We start from the raw sequence: 19,093 nt of genomic DNA, 5'->3' as shown, positions 1-19,093 counted from the left end.
TTTGTTCCAAAATCCATTGAGATAATCGCCGTTCTTTTAATAGTCCTCCGTTTTAAATAACGCTCATCTATTATTACACATCAGAGACTCAGGTTTTATCTGACAGAGGTGTCATCACAATGCATACGTAATTAATCTGCGACGAGGCGCGAGGGTGTGCGAGAGGATCAAGGAGCTTTTTGGTTCGACCGAGAGAATCGAGAGCGAAAAACGCCCCAAATAAAAAAAGACGCACCGAATCTTTTTTTGTTTTAACTCAACAAGGCTAACATTTATTTATAATGAAAATACGTTGATTGAGACAATAGTTTAAACAAGTATCATATTATCAGTAATATATATATATATATAATATATATTATCACTATATGTAATTCTAATCGTATACAATGTTCGGGTGAGTTCCGACTGTTTTTTTTTTATTCTCTTAAGTCTAACAAGTGTAAATCGTAAACACACATACATGCACAATGTCTTTTGGAAGTGATCTCTTTCGCGCGTTAAATGCATGTGCTACGTTAAACACAGCGGTTGTCGGCTTCCTTGTTCACGTTCTATGTAGTATGGCGTTTAAACGTATCGCGTATAAATTGAGAGCTTTAATATATTCCGCGTTCCCTATATCGTTTTGCATTTTATGTCTCCCGCGCCGTCTCCATCTGTGTACCGTGCACGCATCCCCGTGAACATTGTAACAATTACAGAAACAATACGAAACAAAAACGTAACCATATCACGCGGCGACGTCGTCATTTAACAAATGTATACATCCGCGGCTTTTTGCGAGATCGAAAAAAGGGGGGCAACCGCGTTTGCGTTATGCAATCCTGATAAAACTAATCTGCTCCCTTCTTCTCGCTCTTCGTAGCTCGCAATCTCGCACCGCGATGAAAATAATCGTCGGATGTCGTGCAAGATGCGCACCAACCGACCATATCGACGAGTATTCTTCATCGGACAAGTTTTCCTCACAAAATCGCGAAAAATATGCGCAGAAACAAAACGCATGACATAAAGAATATTATAAAATTTGAAACGCGATAAAACATCACATTATTTCCGCGACCATACTACTCACCAATAAAAAAAAAAACGAAAAGCGTAATCTGAACAGATCAATTAAAAAAAAAAAGAAGAGAAAAACGCATTTCTCGTTTTGATTATGTGGTAACGATGTCTATGCTTGAGCACTAAAAATATCGAGTATTTCATGTTCGAGTTACACACTAAACTGATCTTTTTTTATTAAGTATTTAATTAAGTACACAGTCTCGGTGCGAACATGCGCACACTGCAACCTATGGCACTAAGTATTCACGTTATTTTCTGCATTTTTTTTTATCTTCAATCTCTCAGCGCGAAATTTATCTTCTTCATACGTAACTCGCGCTACTATAACGAATTTTCTGTTCCATTCCGTCAACATTCCAAAGATTCTGCATGCGCAATAAAATTATCTGTTACGAATCGATCATTTAAGCGCGGCATTTAAAAGAAAAAGGTAAAAATGCATACGTTGCATTTTAAACGATTTTTCCAACGAATATCGATCATAAATCATAAAAGTTCTTGATTTATATATACGACAATAAAAAATTATCGATTTAGTTATCGACTTATAGATTTTAATAATCAATATCATTCAATCTCCGTATGTAAAAGTTGCCGCGCAGAAATAATTGATCCTTGTAAGATTACTTCCCTACGCGTTTGTCGTGATATAAAAACAGGGAAAAAATGCATCGTTGTATCTCTCATGTAACTCTTGTCGTTCTTTCTTGTTTCTTTTTTCCCCTGTATCCTTCTCATTTGTGTGTTTCTTTCTTTCTGAACAATACCTAATGAAAGCCAAGAGGCTCACAATCCTCTCGGCCCTAGGCTCGGCACTCGTAACTAGGGTTCCAATCGACCGGTGCCGAAGCCCATCCTTCCCATTTCCGTACACCCTTGCATTTACCTGCGACAGCGATCTTAATGAGAAGATCGCCGTCGCGTTTAGCCGATACTCAAACTTTAAAGTCATTCCTTCAGTCTGGTGCCTCGCATATGGTTTTTTTTTTTTACGTACCTGTCGTGTAAGAGTCAAAAATAATTTTGAATTTGTTCCCAAGTTGAAATTTAAAGACATGTATTCGTGCATATGTTGTCTCACGACATATGTGCAAATGCATGTACTTCTCGCGTACGTTTCGCTATAACGACGTAGACACGAGTGCACGCAATGTCTTCGTTCGGCGAAAATGACGCACGCGTGCATGTGTATAAGATCTGTATACGTTGCACCCGGTTTGTCTCCGACAGCAGACGCACAACGGGTCAGTCGTATACACATATATTACGTATACGTGTACACGCAATATTGATGAACATTAAGATCAAAGAGAAGAAAATTCCTTAAAAAGACATTTCTCGACAGCGGGGCACCAGCAGGAGAAACTCGACTCCACGCTCTCTCGAGAGTCTCAATTATTATTCGCGTTTCTTGCATTTCATACACAAGATACAAGGGTTAAGTACGGGGGATGGGGGTGGACCTCGCGCGCCCTGCCGATCAGGACTTGTACCTCACACAACTCCCTAGTTACGAGTACCGAGACCTAGTGATAATAGCCGGACTGACTTGATTGCGCACGATTTTCAATTGCCTCTTCGTTCACCCGAATTCGTCGCATTCCTCGATTTCGTTATGCCTCATGTATACCTTCCCTTATATTACTCTCGCTCAACTCGATCCCGATCGCACACCTGCGGCGCAAGTTCGCTTTAAAGAGATTTTGCAGTTCGTTTAATACATCATATTCGCTCAACGAACTAGTTCATAGTCTCTGTCTCATTATCTTAAACTCGCATTATTTCGTCGATTCTCGGTAACCTCAAAATAAAAAATTCGCAATAAATTAAACGTTATAGTCTATCTATCTTCGCTAAACACGAACCACGCACGCTACGACTCGTTCTCGCTGTCTTCTCGCGTATCTCATTCGCTCTCTCCGTCTTGCACACGATCCCTAAAGTTATTCCGATCGTTCAGTTTAAAAATAGACACAAAATTCATCTTATTCTTTCTGTGACGCATATGAGTCTTAATCCTATTACGTATATCCAAATCACGATTAATATCAGCGAATTCCTAATCGACTATCATCGGTTTTTCCAAGCTTAACTCGTTCTTCGTTACTATGACTTCGATCGAGAAAGATGGACGCCGCGATGTCAGAGCAAAAATACGCGTGTCTACGCCCACGAGAGAGGCTACCTAAAGAAAGTAGACGCCGCGTAGACGATATAATGTCTGTCGTAAACACGCCTACCGCGCGCGATAGTATCGATCATCATCCAACGCGCGCTGCATCGAGGGCCGTTAGCTACTGACGCGCGCGTGCTCTCTCGTCCCTACGTCCCTACTCCGCATATAAATCGCGGTCAGTAACGGCGTTTAAAAAAAAAAAAAAGAAGAAAAAATAAGAAAATGAGAAAGAGGGGAAAAAACCGGGACGCTGACGTACGAATTATCCGCGCCTTGTTCCGCCCTTCCTATATACGCGATTCAGTTAATCGGCTGTCTTCTCTCCCGTTGCTATGCATCTGATGCGGTCTCATTGACGCGTGACGTCGAAGTAATACTCGCGCGTATTGTTCTTGCCCCCTTCCTCCCCCCTCTCTTGCTCGATTGCCTTATTCGAACTGAAAACGCTTACGAACCGAAGTGAAACCGCTCTACCTCGATTTTCTCGCGCCTCTCTATCCACCCTATCTCTAGCTGCTCAGCGACCTACTTCGTCGACGACGTTTCCTCGCGTGAGACCGCGAACGCGCCCTCCTCCTCCTCCTCCTCCTCTTCCTCCAATGCCCGTTCTTTTATACAAATATCTCGCACGTCTATCCCGTCCATCGTGCCATGCCGTGTCGCGAGAGACCTTCAAGGAGAGACAGGAAAGAGAAGGCTGTGAGAGAATGAGAGAAAAAAAGAGAAGAGAGCAAGACGAAGCGAACGCTTCGCTCGCGAAGTTTACGCGCGCGCGTACCGCGTATCTCGTTATTTCCGATAACTGCCGGCCTAGCGAATAGATAGAGCCCGACCGTGTCCCCGGCCGCACGAAGAGCAAAACGCGGAATTGGTTGCATAAGGCTGCGAACGACCGCAAGCTCATTCGGCGCGTTCCCGCACCGATAATAGCCCATTACGACTGGTTTCCAAGGCGATTTCGGGGCGAGAATATCTCTGAATATGTTTTGAAAGCGGATCGCTTCGAGTGAGAACCGATGTCAACGGACGACCGTTGCCTCCCTGGCACGAAACGGATTTAGAAACATTCTTATACCACGCCACGAAACGAAGCTTTATGTAATCGAATCCGCGTCGGATTTATGAGAACGGTTAAACGAAGACCTGCGTAAATTAACGAAGCGCGTGCTTAATCGTCGCAAGAAGTACGTGGAAGTAACGCGGAAAAAACAGAACGGATGCACCCGATGGATCCAAGAAGATGATGGATCCAACACCCGACTTCACTAAGGCTCTCTCCGCTCTCTATCCAATTTCCAATTTTACGCGTAACATTAACAAATCTTATCAAGGAACTTTAACTTTAAGTAATATTTTAATAAAAAAAAAATACGGTGAATAAATAAATTCTACAGTTTCGAACAACTAATTGCAATTTAAAGACAACAAAATAATAAAAATCTTCCGTTCGCAGAGCAATTCGAGAGAAATACTAATAAAAATTAAATATATTAAAAGAATTCCAACAAGTAGCGCCGGTCCAACAATAAAAAATCCTTCTTTGCTTGCTTTAGGGTCTGCGATCTAGCGTACCCTACCTCGAGCGCTCCCTTGCCTCTAGAAAGGTCGTACGAGGACGTTAACGAAGCTCCAGAAGCGGCTACCCACGCATACTCGCGTCTCGACATTGATCAGGTGCTAGGGGGGTACCGTCTCTCCCTATAGAGTACAGGCCCGGCATGGCACGGACTCGTGTGTTTCGACTCCCACGCGTGTATGATCTCGCCGAGAAGGCGAGTCCAAGAGCACATCTGACCTAACTCACTGTGAGTCGCGATTCAATTATCACGGCATACAGATCACTTTCGGTTTTACCAGAGAAAGATCGGTCATCCCTCGAAGGACGGGCCGAATCGATCGCGAGCGCGATCGATCCCGAAGGAACGGCGCTAAGCTATCGTCCTACGCATCATCCTAGTCGCGTCTGTCCAAATTGACATTCGACGCTAGACGAACCATACGAAGAGAACGAAATAGCGAGACACGATGGCAAAAAGAAGAAGAGATATAGAATCATGAAGATAAGCAACGGGAAGAATAATGTCACGAGAGGAATAAGAGAGGAGAAGAAGTAGAAAAAGAGATCTCGCGAAATCGGCACGGAAGTCGCGTAGTCTATTACGAGCACGGATAAACGGCCGAGCTAATGCTGTAGGCGGCGAGGGCGGCGTGCGCGTGCGCTGGGGGCGCGGATGCGGCTGCGTGCGGCGAGGTGGCCATCGCGGCTGCCATCATCATCTGTTGGTGCGAACGCTTTAGGGAGTTGGGAGTTGTGGCGGCGCTACTTGGGGTAATAGCAGTAGTAGTGGTGGTGTTCGACTGCGGCGCAGGGTGGTGGTTTTGGCTTTGGTTTTGGTTGCTCAGTTGCAGGGGGGTGGTAGTGGCGGTACTGCCGATACCGGCGTGATTACTATTATTATTGTTATTATTCTGGCTCTGGTGATGGTGATGGTGGTGATGGTGATGGTGATGGTGGGGGGTGAGCGCGTCGTGCGGATAGTAAGACGTTGACGATGGTGAGGTACTCACGACGTCCGGCGTGCTGGCCCCGTCCGTATGGCTGGTGCTGTCGGCGGTGCTTCTGGGTCCGCTGCCGTCCAGACCGTTACCCAGCTCGGGTGGCTTCGAGCTCTCTCGGTCGTCGATCACGAGGTCGATCGGCATCTTGCCCTTCAGGCAGCTGATGTACCGGTGGCAGAAGTTGTCGCACAGCTCGTGTACCTGATGGAACGCAAGGGAAAGAACATTCGTTAGTCATGAGGAAGACTCGGGAACCAATTAGATCGGTTCTTCTCCATTGGAGAACCAAGATACCGTTTTCCAAAAGATACTTTACAACGGGAGGCGCGGCTGATTAACCGCGCCACCGGAAATGATTAATAGACATACTCCGTCGAATAGATCCAACTGATGCAGAATCTTATTGTGGGATGAGGCACGGGGGAATAAGAGAGACGAGAGAGAAATAAAAAATAAAAGAGACGCGATCAACAGCGGGCTCGAACGCGGCGTATCGATACACGAAGATGGAGGAGAAGGATGGTGCGCGCATCTCGAGACCGTAGAAGCGGTCTGGCTAGGCTGAAGAGAAACCGATGCAACGAACGTAGAAAGAGTGCAAGAGAAAGGGAGATAGAGAGGAGATCTGACCGGTGTCCAGTCGACCAGAATGTTATGTATGCAAATGAAGCCTGACAGGCCTATAGGAGAGCCGGTCCTCCTCCGTGCCCCTTTCGACTCATTCTCCAACCCTCGCCCTACTCCCCCCGTCCCACGACCCTATCCTCCTGCCTGATTCGCCTCCTTGATTCCGTTTAGAATAAACGTATTATATAAGCAAAAGCAAATAAAATTCGTTATCTTGTTATATGTAAATTGTCGGCGAGTCGAGATATTACGAAGCCGCGTACGGCCCTCGCAAACGTACACCCTCTCTTCCATCGTCTTTCGTTCCCGGGGCTACCTTGCACGCATTACCTTGCCCACCTCTATCAACCTAGAGAGCGAAAGAGAGAGTGAGCTCACTTATAATACTCTTTTATTAAGCATTTATATATAATAGAGAAGACGGCCATCTTTGCCGTAGGCGGCACCATCCAATGGTGGCGTGTATCAGGAACACGAACGTAGGACAATGCACGTGTTTATCATCCGTTAAACGCATGCGAGAAGACTCGCAATCGGGTTTCCCCCGACCGACCGACCGACCGAGAAACTCGGCGACGAGCAATTCGTTCTTGATCGCTCGAAGCGAGAAAGGTAAATGAACAAATAGAAACTGACTTTGGTGCTCGCGATAATCGACATTGCGAATAAATCCACCGGTCTAATCGAACGTTTCGCACATTGGACAAGATTGCAAGATTATCGAGCCGTTTTCGCTCAGCGAAAGGTGACTCAATAACGATATCATTAAGGGGCGATCAATAAGATCGTTATGTGTATTATGCGAAGTCACTACAGGACGACGATGTATTTCGCATCGATCGGCGAACATTCGTCACGCTCGTTTACCTCTCTTCAAAACTGAGGGGGCCTCTCATCGGTCGCGCCGATAAAATGTGCGCGACAACCTCCGATCCGACCGCGCTTCTTCCAGCGCGCGGCAACCGGAACTTTTTTCCTGCGTTATTTGCCTCGACGTTACCACCGCGACGCAGTAACACAATGCCTGCCTCGGGATGACTAAACTCTCTCTCTTTAATGTGGGGATCTAAGGGCGGGTAGGAAGAGACGAAGGACTCCGAAGGACAGCGGCTATAATGCTGGACTGGTTAGAATTTGATCCGTCGGGAGTCGAGTCGAACCGAGCGACAATGCTCAGCGGAAAAAAAAATTAAGAAAAAAGTCTGCGTCCCCCTCTCACTGTCTAACCCTCTAACGCATCGAATCAATCCTTCGCTTTGATATCACCTCGATAAAAATCTTTTAGAATTTTAGAAATGTGTCTCAATTTTGTTGCGTTTTGCATAAATAATCAACTTGAGAATAAATAATAAATAATTATTTTTATAGAAAATCAAAATAAAATCGAAATATTTATGAAATATTAATTTATCAGATTAATGTTAATTTGTATAAGTAAAACTGACATTAATTACGTCTCGAAATTATCGGGAAAAAGGAAATTCCGGCAGGAGATCGATGGCTGGATGTTTCAACTATGACACAGAACGTGATACGATCGCCTTGAAGCACGCGAATTTTTGCAATCTATCCTACCATTGAATCGCGTCATCCTATACCGTGGACGATGATCTCGGAGGGGACTGATACAAGATACAGGGAGGTCGTCCCCGGCGACAGACGGGACGCTCGATCGCTCGCATCTCCCTTTTCCGAGATCGCTTTTGGCGGTCATCGAAACAGCAAAAGGACAACGTGGTTAGGTCTGATCTTTTCGGGGAGAGAATGTCGTTCAAGAATATCTCGGTGTGCGCGATACGACAAAGTGGCCCGTTATCTGGCGAACGAAGGCGAGCGAAACAAATTTCGGGCTGCGAACCGGCCCCACGCTCGTAATTGGACGCCGTACGAAAATAGTCCTCGAGATCTGAATATGCTACTTAAAGTTTCAGCACAAGTTAAATTACGATTCAATTTCGAATCGAGGGTTAGTATCGATCGAATTAAACTTTTAGTGAGGACGCTGCGATCAAAGATTTAAACAGCTGCGATAATACTATTTCCATCGATGTTCTCGAGCGAAAGCGGAAAAGACATTTGAAATCGATGAGCGATTTCGTCTTCCGGTTGCTTCTTAAGTTATCAATCGTGTGAATAAAACAGTCGTCGTCATCGCGTCTACACGATTGTTTGAAGATAATTATATCAATAGACTTGTATTAAGTATTATTTTGAAAGAATAGAATAATGTTAGCGAAATGTAAAAATATCATAAGAAATTCATTTAACAATGACTGCATAATTCGAGATTATTCCATTTTATAAATTTAACAATTTAACAATTTGATCTCTTTCACAAAGATGTCTCCTTGTATAGATTGCTTTATTAAATACTATTTTATACATATAGTTATCTTTGAAGATATTTTCCTCACGGCAAAAATACACAAGATTTTGGATCAAATTCCAGATCGAAATTACTGCAACAATCCTGATTTTAATTTTGTTCCAATTTTGACAATATAAAAAATGTGGCGCATATATGTAACTAATATAATTACTTTAAAATAATAAACTGCATACAGAGATTGCACGGAAGCACGCGCACAGAAATTTGATTAATTACAAACTTATTACTTGTGATATATTACATGATTGTTCCATGTGTTTACATGTCGTTTCAAAAACGGAGACAGAACAGCTACTCCGAAACCAGTTCTCCATTCAAAGAGACCTATTAAACGTTTCTGCCCTTTTTCTCAAGCGCCTTGTCGTGGAAGGAAAGAGAGTGTTCCGCGCGCGCTGTGACATTATACGAACCCGGGGACTTCGGTACCGTCTTTCATTCGGCACCGAAATTGCTCGAAAATTTACGTAAACGGAGGAAAGAACGGGTAAACGTCTCCCTATCTTACATCCGCCTTGTTCCTTCCTATACCTCGTCTCTTCACGGACTCTCGGAAAGGCAAACGCCGAAGAATGGAACGGATCTAAGGTACATACGAGCGAGAGAGTAGAAAAGAAGGAACACGGGGGAACCCCATTTACGGCACAATGGGCTCCTTTGAAGCCGAAGGTAATGAAGGTTTCGGGGTGTCTGTCTCGGTCTCCCTCTCTCTCGCGGCCCGATTCGCAACCTGACCACCCTTACGGCACGCACAGGATATCTGTATACCGGGTGTGCATGACGAACGGTCGGGGACCCATCGCTTCTTTTCCTCCTCACCGCGGTATATCGATGACGATGAGAAACCCGTCCCGAATTTCTTTCCAACGCCATCAAATTAATCGATATCACTTCTAATAAAAATCTCCACGAATTCTATATGTATCGAATAAACTCGCGACGCCTCGTTATCTTTCGAATAAATTTACGAGATGTCTATTTACGCATAAAAATCTCATTACGAGCCGGTTAAAACTTAATTGCTAGCGAGTGCTCGGTCAAGATCCCGTAAGGGACATCCAAAAATTCCTAAGGCATGTACATATGCATGCTGGAACACAAGGATATTCCAGCAGGAGAGAGAGAGAGAGAGAGAGAGAGAGAGAAAGAGAGCGACGTGCGCTGTGGCATAGGTTTAGAACCAGTTCCGTATGCGGCACGTCCACGGGCAGGAGGAGGTCGCCCGCGTGTTGTACCAGTACGAATCCCGTTGGTATGCACTGTGTACGCCATAATATCCCATAAGAAATTTACCGCTCTCTAACCGGTGTATGGGAGGCGGCTGTGCGGAGTTCTGCGATGGAAGAAGAGACGAGCGCGAGTAGGACGATAGAAAGGGAGAAAAAGAGACGGTCGCGCCATCAGAAAATGCCGCGAAGACAGAAAGAGAGAAAGAGAGAAAGAGAGAGAGAGAGAGAGAAAGAGAGAGAGTAAAAGAGAGAGAAAGAGAGAAAGGAAAAGGGCCTGACCGGACCTTCCTTCCGCGCACCGGGCCCGGCAAAACGTAATTATGCTAATACGCGATTGGTTCGAAAATGTTAAATGCACGAGGCAGAACACCGCGGGCTACCATGAGCCTGCCTCCATTGGTTCCCTTTCTCTCTTACGCTGCGCTCTCTCTCTCTCTCTCTCTCTCTCTCTCTCTCTCTCTCTTTCCTTCTCTCCTTTTCTCTTTATCTCACTCTGCGTTCCTCGTCTTCCTCTTTCTCTCCTCCACTTCGAGCACAGATATTTATGGAATCTTCTTCATCGCGCCCGCTGCATTCCGCTCCGCTCGTTCGCGTCTCGTCTCGTCTTGTCTAGAAGAGGCCCCGAGGACCAGAAACGTTTCAATCTCCGTTACCATCGATGGCGTGCCAGCCAAGCCGCGTTTCGTCTCCGGACTGCGGGGGTAGGGAGTTTCGACGCACGTGAGAAAGCCCGTTTTACGCGTACTGGTAACCGAGTATCGAGTATTTTCGCGGCATCGTTTCCAGCGCGAAGAATATCACCCACCAGCCATCTCTGTTATCTCTCGCAGCGCGCGTCCGCTAATTTCTTCGATCGTGTGCTTCCATTAACGAGGGCAAATTTAGAGGCACGTACGGCTAACGAGTAATAAGTGTTATCACGATCAACTGAAACGTCGCTGTAATTTCGAGCGACCCCCAATTAGTAAATTCATTTGCCTCGATACAGATAAGGTAACGCGGAAGTAGAATCGCGTTTCGCGATGATTTATCCGCTGACTTAAATTTGTATAAAATTGTTACAAAATTTATTTCTCATCTCCCATTCAATTTTATCGATACGAATTTCATTTGGATCGTGACGCCGAGGTAGGACTTGAGCCAAAATTTTTCGTCGTGGATGAATATAGATCTTTAATATGAGACTAATACTATGCTAATTTTGGCTCATCGAAGATACTTGAATCCGCCGCGGATGGTGCGGCATTATAATAATGTGATCGCCTTAAAGGAGAAAAATTGCTGTAAAATTGCGCGCGATCGAACCGGGACGAATGAGAGGGCCGACCGACAGACGAGGCATCGCGAAGAGGTCTCGAGAGCGCGGCGCGGCGACCAATGGCTGCCGCCACGTCAGCTGCCATTTCGATGGAAATGCGATGGATGTCCGCTATTTTGTATGATAAAATATTGCCGCAAAAAAATGTCTGGGTAAACCAGACCGGCCCACCAGTATCCCGCGGGTGTAGTCGTTCGAGAAGAGAGACGGAGGGATCTATCAAAAAATCCATGCACGTTGCACCGAGAGCGAGAGAGCCCTATATTAGCCTACCTCTCTCTCGTCGACATTGCAAAGGAAAAAGGAAACGCGCGCTGTGTTTCCGAGAATCTCATAAAACTCAGCGGCAAATCAGGTAAGAGACGAAAAACGCCGCGACGAAACGAGCTCGTTGGCTCGTTCGTTTGCGTCGCCGCCGCCCGATGAAAAGCCCACGGTCTCAGAATTTCCCTCGACAGATGTCTCACTTTCACCGTTTGCACGGCTATGTAATTCCACGCCGCGCCGTGCTGGCTGACCGGCTGGTAAAGGTATCGGCGCGCATTGTCATTTCGTTTCGCCAATCAGAAAGAAGGGGAGGTGTTGCGACGAACGAAAAAAGATAGGAAAAAAAGAACGAGAAATGAAACTACCATTATCCAAAGCAAACAACTGCGAACGAGGTAAAGCGTCCGTCGCCGTCCGGCCGTTGGACAGCAAAATGACTCCACTTACGTAGTAGAGTCCGTTCGCGTCGTAGTCTCAACGAATGCGCGCCGTAGATGTCGAGCTTTCACCGCAATTACGGAAAATTGCCCCCGCAGTCATAACAGTCGTTTTTCAGGTGTTAAAGGCAACTTATCGACAGGCGGGCGCGGTTATCTCTCACAATAAGACCAATCGCGAGAATTTCCACTCGACCGTACGCTGTATTATAGTTTTAAGTAGAAAACTGCTTTTTGCATCAGCAACACGTGATTTAAGGAAAGTATAACGCGAGTTTACGTAAGCCAGTAATATTTTCAGAATCGCGCTACATGTATTCGATTCTGATCAAAGATAAAATAAGTAAATTTTAGAAAATAGCTAATTTTTAACGTTATAAAAATATATTAGTCGTGCGAAATAATTTCGAACCAAAACCTATTCGTTGTGACAAGAAAAAGTAAATACGCGACGTTAAGTAATGAAGGAACAGATGATTACAGTAAACGCATCAGTTGGATTGGTAATAACGTTATGAGCCTCATAATGCAGACGTGAAGGATACTCACCTTTTCGAGCTCGAGGAGGTGAAACCGGAGGACTTGAATCGCCTGAACCATCTGAAACGAGAGAAAAAAAAGAATTGAATAAAATACATTCGCCGGACGCGAAGGCAGAAAAAAGGCATTGGATGGTTAAGAGGCTGGGTTCGGAGATGCTGCAGGGAGAGAAGATATGACGAAGGGAAGGCTGCAGGGATCGGGGAGGACGACAGGGCAGAAGGAACATGAAGCAGACGTGATTTAACCACACGCTGGCTGCTGCATCGTCAACGGCAGCTCGGCAACAGATCGACGGTCACAGTTCTTCGGCCGGGGATTCGATCTTTTATTTTTTTTTATTTGCGCGCGCGCCCGTGTACTTTCCATTTATCTCTTCCGGTAAATATCCGCCGTCGCGCGATGCTGCAGCGATAGTTGCGCCGGCGCGACAGTTATTAACGGGAATTCATTATTATTGCATCTGCGTTTCGCTAATTGCATATTTGAACCCGGTCGCGCGGAATTCGCGCAGCGTACAGCGATGATACTCGATATCGCGAATGTTCGTTCGCTGCTGATCGGCGACTCTCTTCTATTTCTTCAAGTTGTTGAAAGAAAAAAGATATGAAAAATTATTTTTAAAAAACCTACCACGACGTGTTTTCAATCGCGCGATGCGTGCAACGCGTGTCCGTCGCAACGCTTAGAAAAGTACCAGAATATAAAGTTCGATAAGCGAGCGTGCCTCTGCGACCTCGAAAGGTAATAATTGTTTTCTTTCCCTTTTTTCTCCCCTTTCCTTTTTGAGATGTGTCCGCGGTATCGAAGGCGCGCCCTCGGAAGGACCGTCGGTATAATTTTCCGATACGCCCGTTAACGTTTAAGGCCACCCCGAGATCCCCCGAATGCAATCTCTACGCGAAGACGAGAGACCGTACGTTGCAACGACGTCGTTCTCTCTCTCTCGGGGACAGCAGAAGCGGCGATTCAATTAGGCAAAGCGGCAATCTTAATTGTTAATTAACATTATATTTATGCAATTATGGTCCATTATGATTCCACGCGGCCGATAACGAAAGCGGTCGCGATGAGTGCTCCCTGAGATAGTGGGCTCATCCGAGAGGCCTATACCTATACCACCTCCTGCCCTCCTCTCATCATCCTTTCCATGGAAGGATACGCTCTAAGCGAGGCAGGTATAACGCCGGGTCTGGTAACTACCACGAGCGACACAAGCGAACCTGGATATCACCTCGGCGAAGTGCATTTCAGCGCTTGTATGGAATAAATAGAGAAAAAAAAACGTTTCGAGTGTAATAAAACGGAAGATTATGGGATTTATATATATTTACTAAAACATTTATTTTTATATATACTATTCTCCTATCAATACTTAGCTGATATCGAAGAAGTAGCGATACTAAAAAGAAAGATGATCCATAAATCGAAACAAAGTATATGAACGTTTACTATGCATCCGCACTTGCGAAAATATTGCAAGTAATCTTATTCGGGAGCTGTCAGATTCGCTCGATGTCGAAATTATCGATGCGAAGAATCGAAATTAGCAGTAGAATAAGGAACAATCGTCCGCGTTGTACATATGACGACGAACCGTCAGCATCAAAAGAATATGTATCGGGTCTTCGACACTTCAAAGCTCCTCCTCGTCGACGAACGGACAGCAAGAAGGAAGAAAGGGCGAGAGTAGATAAAAAGAGAAACAAGAACGCGATGAGGCTGAGAGAGAGAGAGAGAGAGAGAGAGAGAGAGAGAGAGAGCGGAAGAAAAAACGAAGATGGTATCGGTCCAGTAACGAACACACAACACAGAACACCCGGGTGCTCCTTCGCGAGATGGTGCGAGGAGACGATTCGCCACGATGTGTTTCTCGTCTCTCCTCCTCGCCTCCGACGTTATACACAATGTGTTCTCTATATCCGACGGTTTTGTTGCTTCCCCGACCAATACCACGATATAGCGCGAGCTCTCGTGCATACTCGTCGTTAGGCGATCGCGCGAGAACAGCAACCGCGAATATCCCTCGCTCTGACACATGAATTTGCAAAATTTATCGGAAATAATTCATTTTTTAAACTAAGAAATGTACGAATTTAAGGGGTGCGAATTAAACGTAAATATATTACGTCATATACTTGATCGTGACGAGTTATTTATGACCCTATTACGTTTCTACGTAACCAGTTACGCAAGAAAATTTATAATTTCGTCGAGACGTAAATAATGTATTCGCTGTCTTTCCGGTAGATCTTCCACAACAGTGTACGCTTGTCTGTAACTTTAACTCTATCGCAAATGATGCTTTTCGTGATGTCTAGTCCAGGCCACGTCACTCCCCGTCACACTCATTCTCTCTCTTATATTTTCCTCGTCGGCTCTCTTGCTTCGCTTGCAATCTTTCGGCTCGGGAGGTTTTGCCACGATCGCTCATCACGTGTTATTAATTAGGCTTGCGAGCGGCCAAGTATCTCCCGGGCAGAAGGGGAGGCAGAAGGCCCCGGCCGGAGTCGGAGGAGGAAGAAGCGCGGAGGCAGAAGAAAAACTGAGAAACACACGAAGAAACGGGGAGATGGTGTTATTTATAAGCCGACAGGGACGACGCAGTCGGAAGCAACGCCCGACGGCGAAGGGTGCCCCCCACTTTGAGTATCTCCCCTTATTGCGCTCTCTCCTTCTCGTCACCGCGCGTATACTGTTTCCTTCTACCTTTCTTCCCCCCCCCCGTTTGCTTCCACTCGAGCGTCACTACACGACTACACCGTGACGCGTGATGCATGCTGCACCGACGGATGCGTGATGTACGCGCGAAATACGCGATGCGCGCACGTACGAAAGTGTAAATGAGAGCACTGTGTTGGGGGGTTTCGCACCTCACGGATGCTGCACTCCGAACATCTGGTGAGTGAGAGCTCATGGATATTTTGTGAACGTCCAAGATCGTCCCATTCATAGAATAAAATTCTAATAGTTTTATTGATAAAAAATAAATGAATTTAATTTCAAAATTACGATTCGAAATTCGAACCATTTTATGAACTAATGTGAAATATATCAGTTTTATTTAACAAAAACTATTGACAAAAGCATTAATTTTAAAAATTTATATTTATTTATTTACATTATAACATAGGTAGGGAGGATGATAGAACGTCAATAAAAGAATAATGCATGGAATATTATCAAGAAGCGCGTGTCTTCGTTCAGTTCTTGCGTATAATGAAGGATGCTTGTGCACTTGTCGCCAGAGTTCCCAATTAATACACGCCATTCTTTAGATTGACAAAATTAACTGGATGCTGTCAGTGACGTAAATGCATGCACCACTGCCCCACTTTTTACGCCAATCGATTCCATTATACGTACGTCCATATATTAAATAACGTGTTGCCAACGTTCTTCTTATAATTGGAGCGTATACACATAACTGTCATTATTAATATAAATGTAAATTTTAAGATTAAAGTGAGTATCAAGGTTAAAAGAATAATGAATTAAAAAAATCCGCCTGGCAGGTCAATCCGTTCCGTGATGCGGTTCGTTAAAGCAGCACGATTAGCATCTTATAATTGATTGCAAACGATTTTTGAGGAAATTAAATTCGATCTCGGCCGCTCGGCATAAATCTTCCCGCGTAATATACCGGTCGTTTTCAACACTTCCAACAAAGTACGGTGAAGTCGTGATACGACCTTGATGAGATCGTTATAACGCGCAGTCAGGTTGGTACCCGCATAGGTGGACCGTGGACCTTGTGCCGGGCAGATGGGCTCGTATACAGCTCATATTAATTAGTCCGCATACGCGCGCGACGGCGGAAAAAGGAACGAGATGGCGACCGACGAGCGAAAGTGAGACTCCTACAGAGATTATCAGATAGAGAGGGAAAGAGAGAGAGAGAGAGAGAGAGAGAGAGAGAGAGAGAGAAAGAGAGAGAGAGAGAGAGAGAGAGAGAGAGAGAGAGAGAGAGAGAGACAGACAGACAAACGAAAGTGAATGGTCGACTGTGCGCGCCGAGAAAGAGCCGGGCATTCACTCGCGCGGAAAAGAATTCATAAAATCGTAATGCATAATGTATAAACGCCGCCACGTTGATGGGACGCATCGTTATCAATTCGAAAAACCTAATTAATTAACGAGCGCTTCGCTCCTACAAATTCGCACGGGAATTATTCCCCGTCGCGTGTGTGCCATGCCCTTGTTGTCCGCGATCCAAGTGAAGAAAGGTGGAACCAAACACATAGGAAAAAGAATTTTGATCCAAGGAAGAGCGATCAAACACGGAAAGATGGGAAACCGAGTGGGAAACCGAAGGATGCAGTAAATCTCGAAACGATTCTGTGCTTGAAGAGATAAACTCGTTGGACAAGCTGAAAGAAACTGAAACGACTGCCGTAATTTCTCCGATTCTGTAAAAATAAGCAATCCCATATATCCCTCTGATAATCATGAAAAGGCACATAAAACTGTTAATAAAATAGCGCCGATTTTCGTGAGATTGTCGTGTCCCGAGGTAATACGCGTGAGTCTCACGTCAAGTGCATAAACGATACACTGCGAAACGGCATAAGACTACGATTAACAGCTGAAATAATCGCCCGAATCGATTTTAATCGGATCCACGAGCATGATCCCACAGATGCAGTGGAGCGAAATAAAATCACGGGTCGAGCAAGGTAACGCGCCGTGTCTGACATAAATCGTAAATTATTAGCTCTCAGGTGACACAAGGATGGACGGAAGACTGATCAAAGCGCGACACGCGCTAAGTCCCCGCCGTAATAACGAGCGAAAACCAGATCGGCGAAATGTAAATTGCGCGGATCTGAGAATTGCCACGTTCTGGAGCCTGTATACGCGAGCAGCTCTCTAATGAATGGCTGTTAATTGTATCAATTATTAACGAGGGACACCGCACGGACGCCGCGACGACTCTTATCGATGTCCAATGATTTATGAGGTAAGCGTCCTCTTCCCCAGATTACTCGGTCCACTCTCTCTCTCTCTCTCTCTCTCTCTCTCTCTCTCTCTCTCTCTCTCTCTCTCTCTTTCTCTCTCACTTCTCCGACTCGACGAACAAGAACATTTCGCACCGATTATAACCGTGCTCTCAAAGATTTCATCTCGATCGCTTCATTATCGCCGCGGCGTTAAATTTATAGAAAAAAATTCGCGTCGACAAGCATTATCACCGACGACGTTGCCCGTCAATCCACGACAATTAATTTCCAATCTGCCGATGTAATACAATCATGCTCGACGTTCGTAGCAATCCAAGTGACTTATTCATGCGCACGATTTGTCCAAACGGCGCCTATCGCGTGCATCTTTTTCCTCGAGATAACGTAGCTCATTCATAAAATGAGAGGGTTGATACTGAATGGTAAATTCGTCCGCGGGAGAGGAAATTAGACACGGTGAACGTCGTGTCACTCGAAAATCGTAAAAAATCCATATTTTGAAAGAAGAGAAAAGTCCATAGGAGATATCTTCTGCCCGTTCGATGTGTACACGAGCAGGAAGGTGTATACCGGCGATACACGGTAGTCGAGAGCGCTGTGCAAGCAAGGGACGGTTTATCTAACGACCTGGTCGCGCGTTCGAAACGAAGGCACTCGAAGCGACAATATTTAAACATTGTTAAATCGTGCGATACTTGTCAACAGCAAACACCCCGCGCCTACTTGTATTCCCGATTGTTGGCCACGCGTTGTTTTCTCAATTATCGATACCGCCAACATATTGCTTCACACCAGTCCGTAACAAGGACAAACGCATCTCAATTTTGCATCAAAAAGATTTACAGGCTCGCAAGTTACCAAAGCCTTCGAAACGGACGGAAAAAATAAGAGTTTTATCATATAAATTAATATTTTTGCAAACTGACGCTGAATATGTCGTAACATGTTTTTTGCTTATAATACAATCGAGAAAGTGAGATCCTTCACAAAACTAATTTAATTCACTTCAGAAGAGCTTAATCCTAATTACATATGCTGGTATTATAAAACGTTTATTGATCTTATAGGCAAGATAAAATAATGAAACGTGACGAAGACCGTCACTTTGGTGCGCGATATAAATTTACAATTGCGACAAATAAGTCGAACAAAGAATTAGGCTCGTTCTTACATTCATCAAAAGTATTAATAGTAATAACGCTGATATAGCCGATCGGGACGACTCCACAGGACGTTTATGTAGAGCGCAAGAACTTCGGGCATCCCGCACGTGCACGTAACGCGATATTAAGATGATAGTGCGTCCTGGCACGGGCCATCAAAACGGCGGACTACCGTCTTAATAGCCGGAGATTTATAGTCCCGGCGACGGCGCAAAGTCACGGGGGCTCCAAAGAGAGCGAAAGAGAGAGAAAGAAAGAGGGAGGCCTAGTCCCGCCGTAATATAACCCAACCTAAAGTCCCGTATAGAAAGAAGGCCCGTGGTGTATGTATATATAAGGGCGCGTGTGGCCAAAGAAGA

General features: G+C 45.2%; 1 protein-coding gene across 1 annotated transcript in view; it reads right to left on the bottom strand.

The window, feature by feature from the left end:
- Nucleotides 1–241: 241 nt before the first annotated feature.
- Hth (Meis homeobox homothorax) overlaps nt 242–19,093 on the bottom strand; it is a 58,524-nt gene continuing 39,672 nt past the window's right edge. The window contains exons 6-7 of the mRNA XM_077413958.1: nt 12,620–12,670; nt 242–6,007 (exon numbers count right to left, since the gene is read on the bottom strand). Coding sequence (XP_077270084.1) covers nt 5,405–6,007; nt 12,620–12,670 — 654 coding nt within the window. The 3' untranslated portion in view covers nt 242–5,404. The remainder of the gene's footprint in view (nt 6,008–12,619; nt 12,671–19,093) is intronic.

Source organism: Temnothorax americanus, unplaced genomic scaffold (assembly GCF_048541705.1).
Source record: "Temnothorax americanus isolate GAGA-0224 unplaced genomic scaffold, ASM4854170v1 Scaffold34, whole genome shotgun sequence".
Classification (NCBI taxonomy): domain Eukaryota; kingdom Metazoa; phylum Arthropoda; class Insecta; order Hymenoptera; family Formicidae; genus Temnothorax; species Temnothorax americanus.
This window is presented reverse-complemented; position numbering and strand designations above follow the sequence as displayed.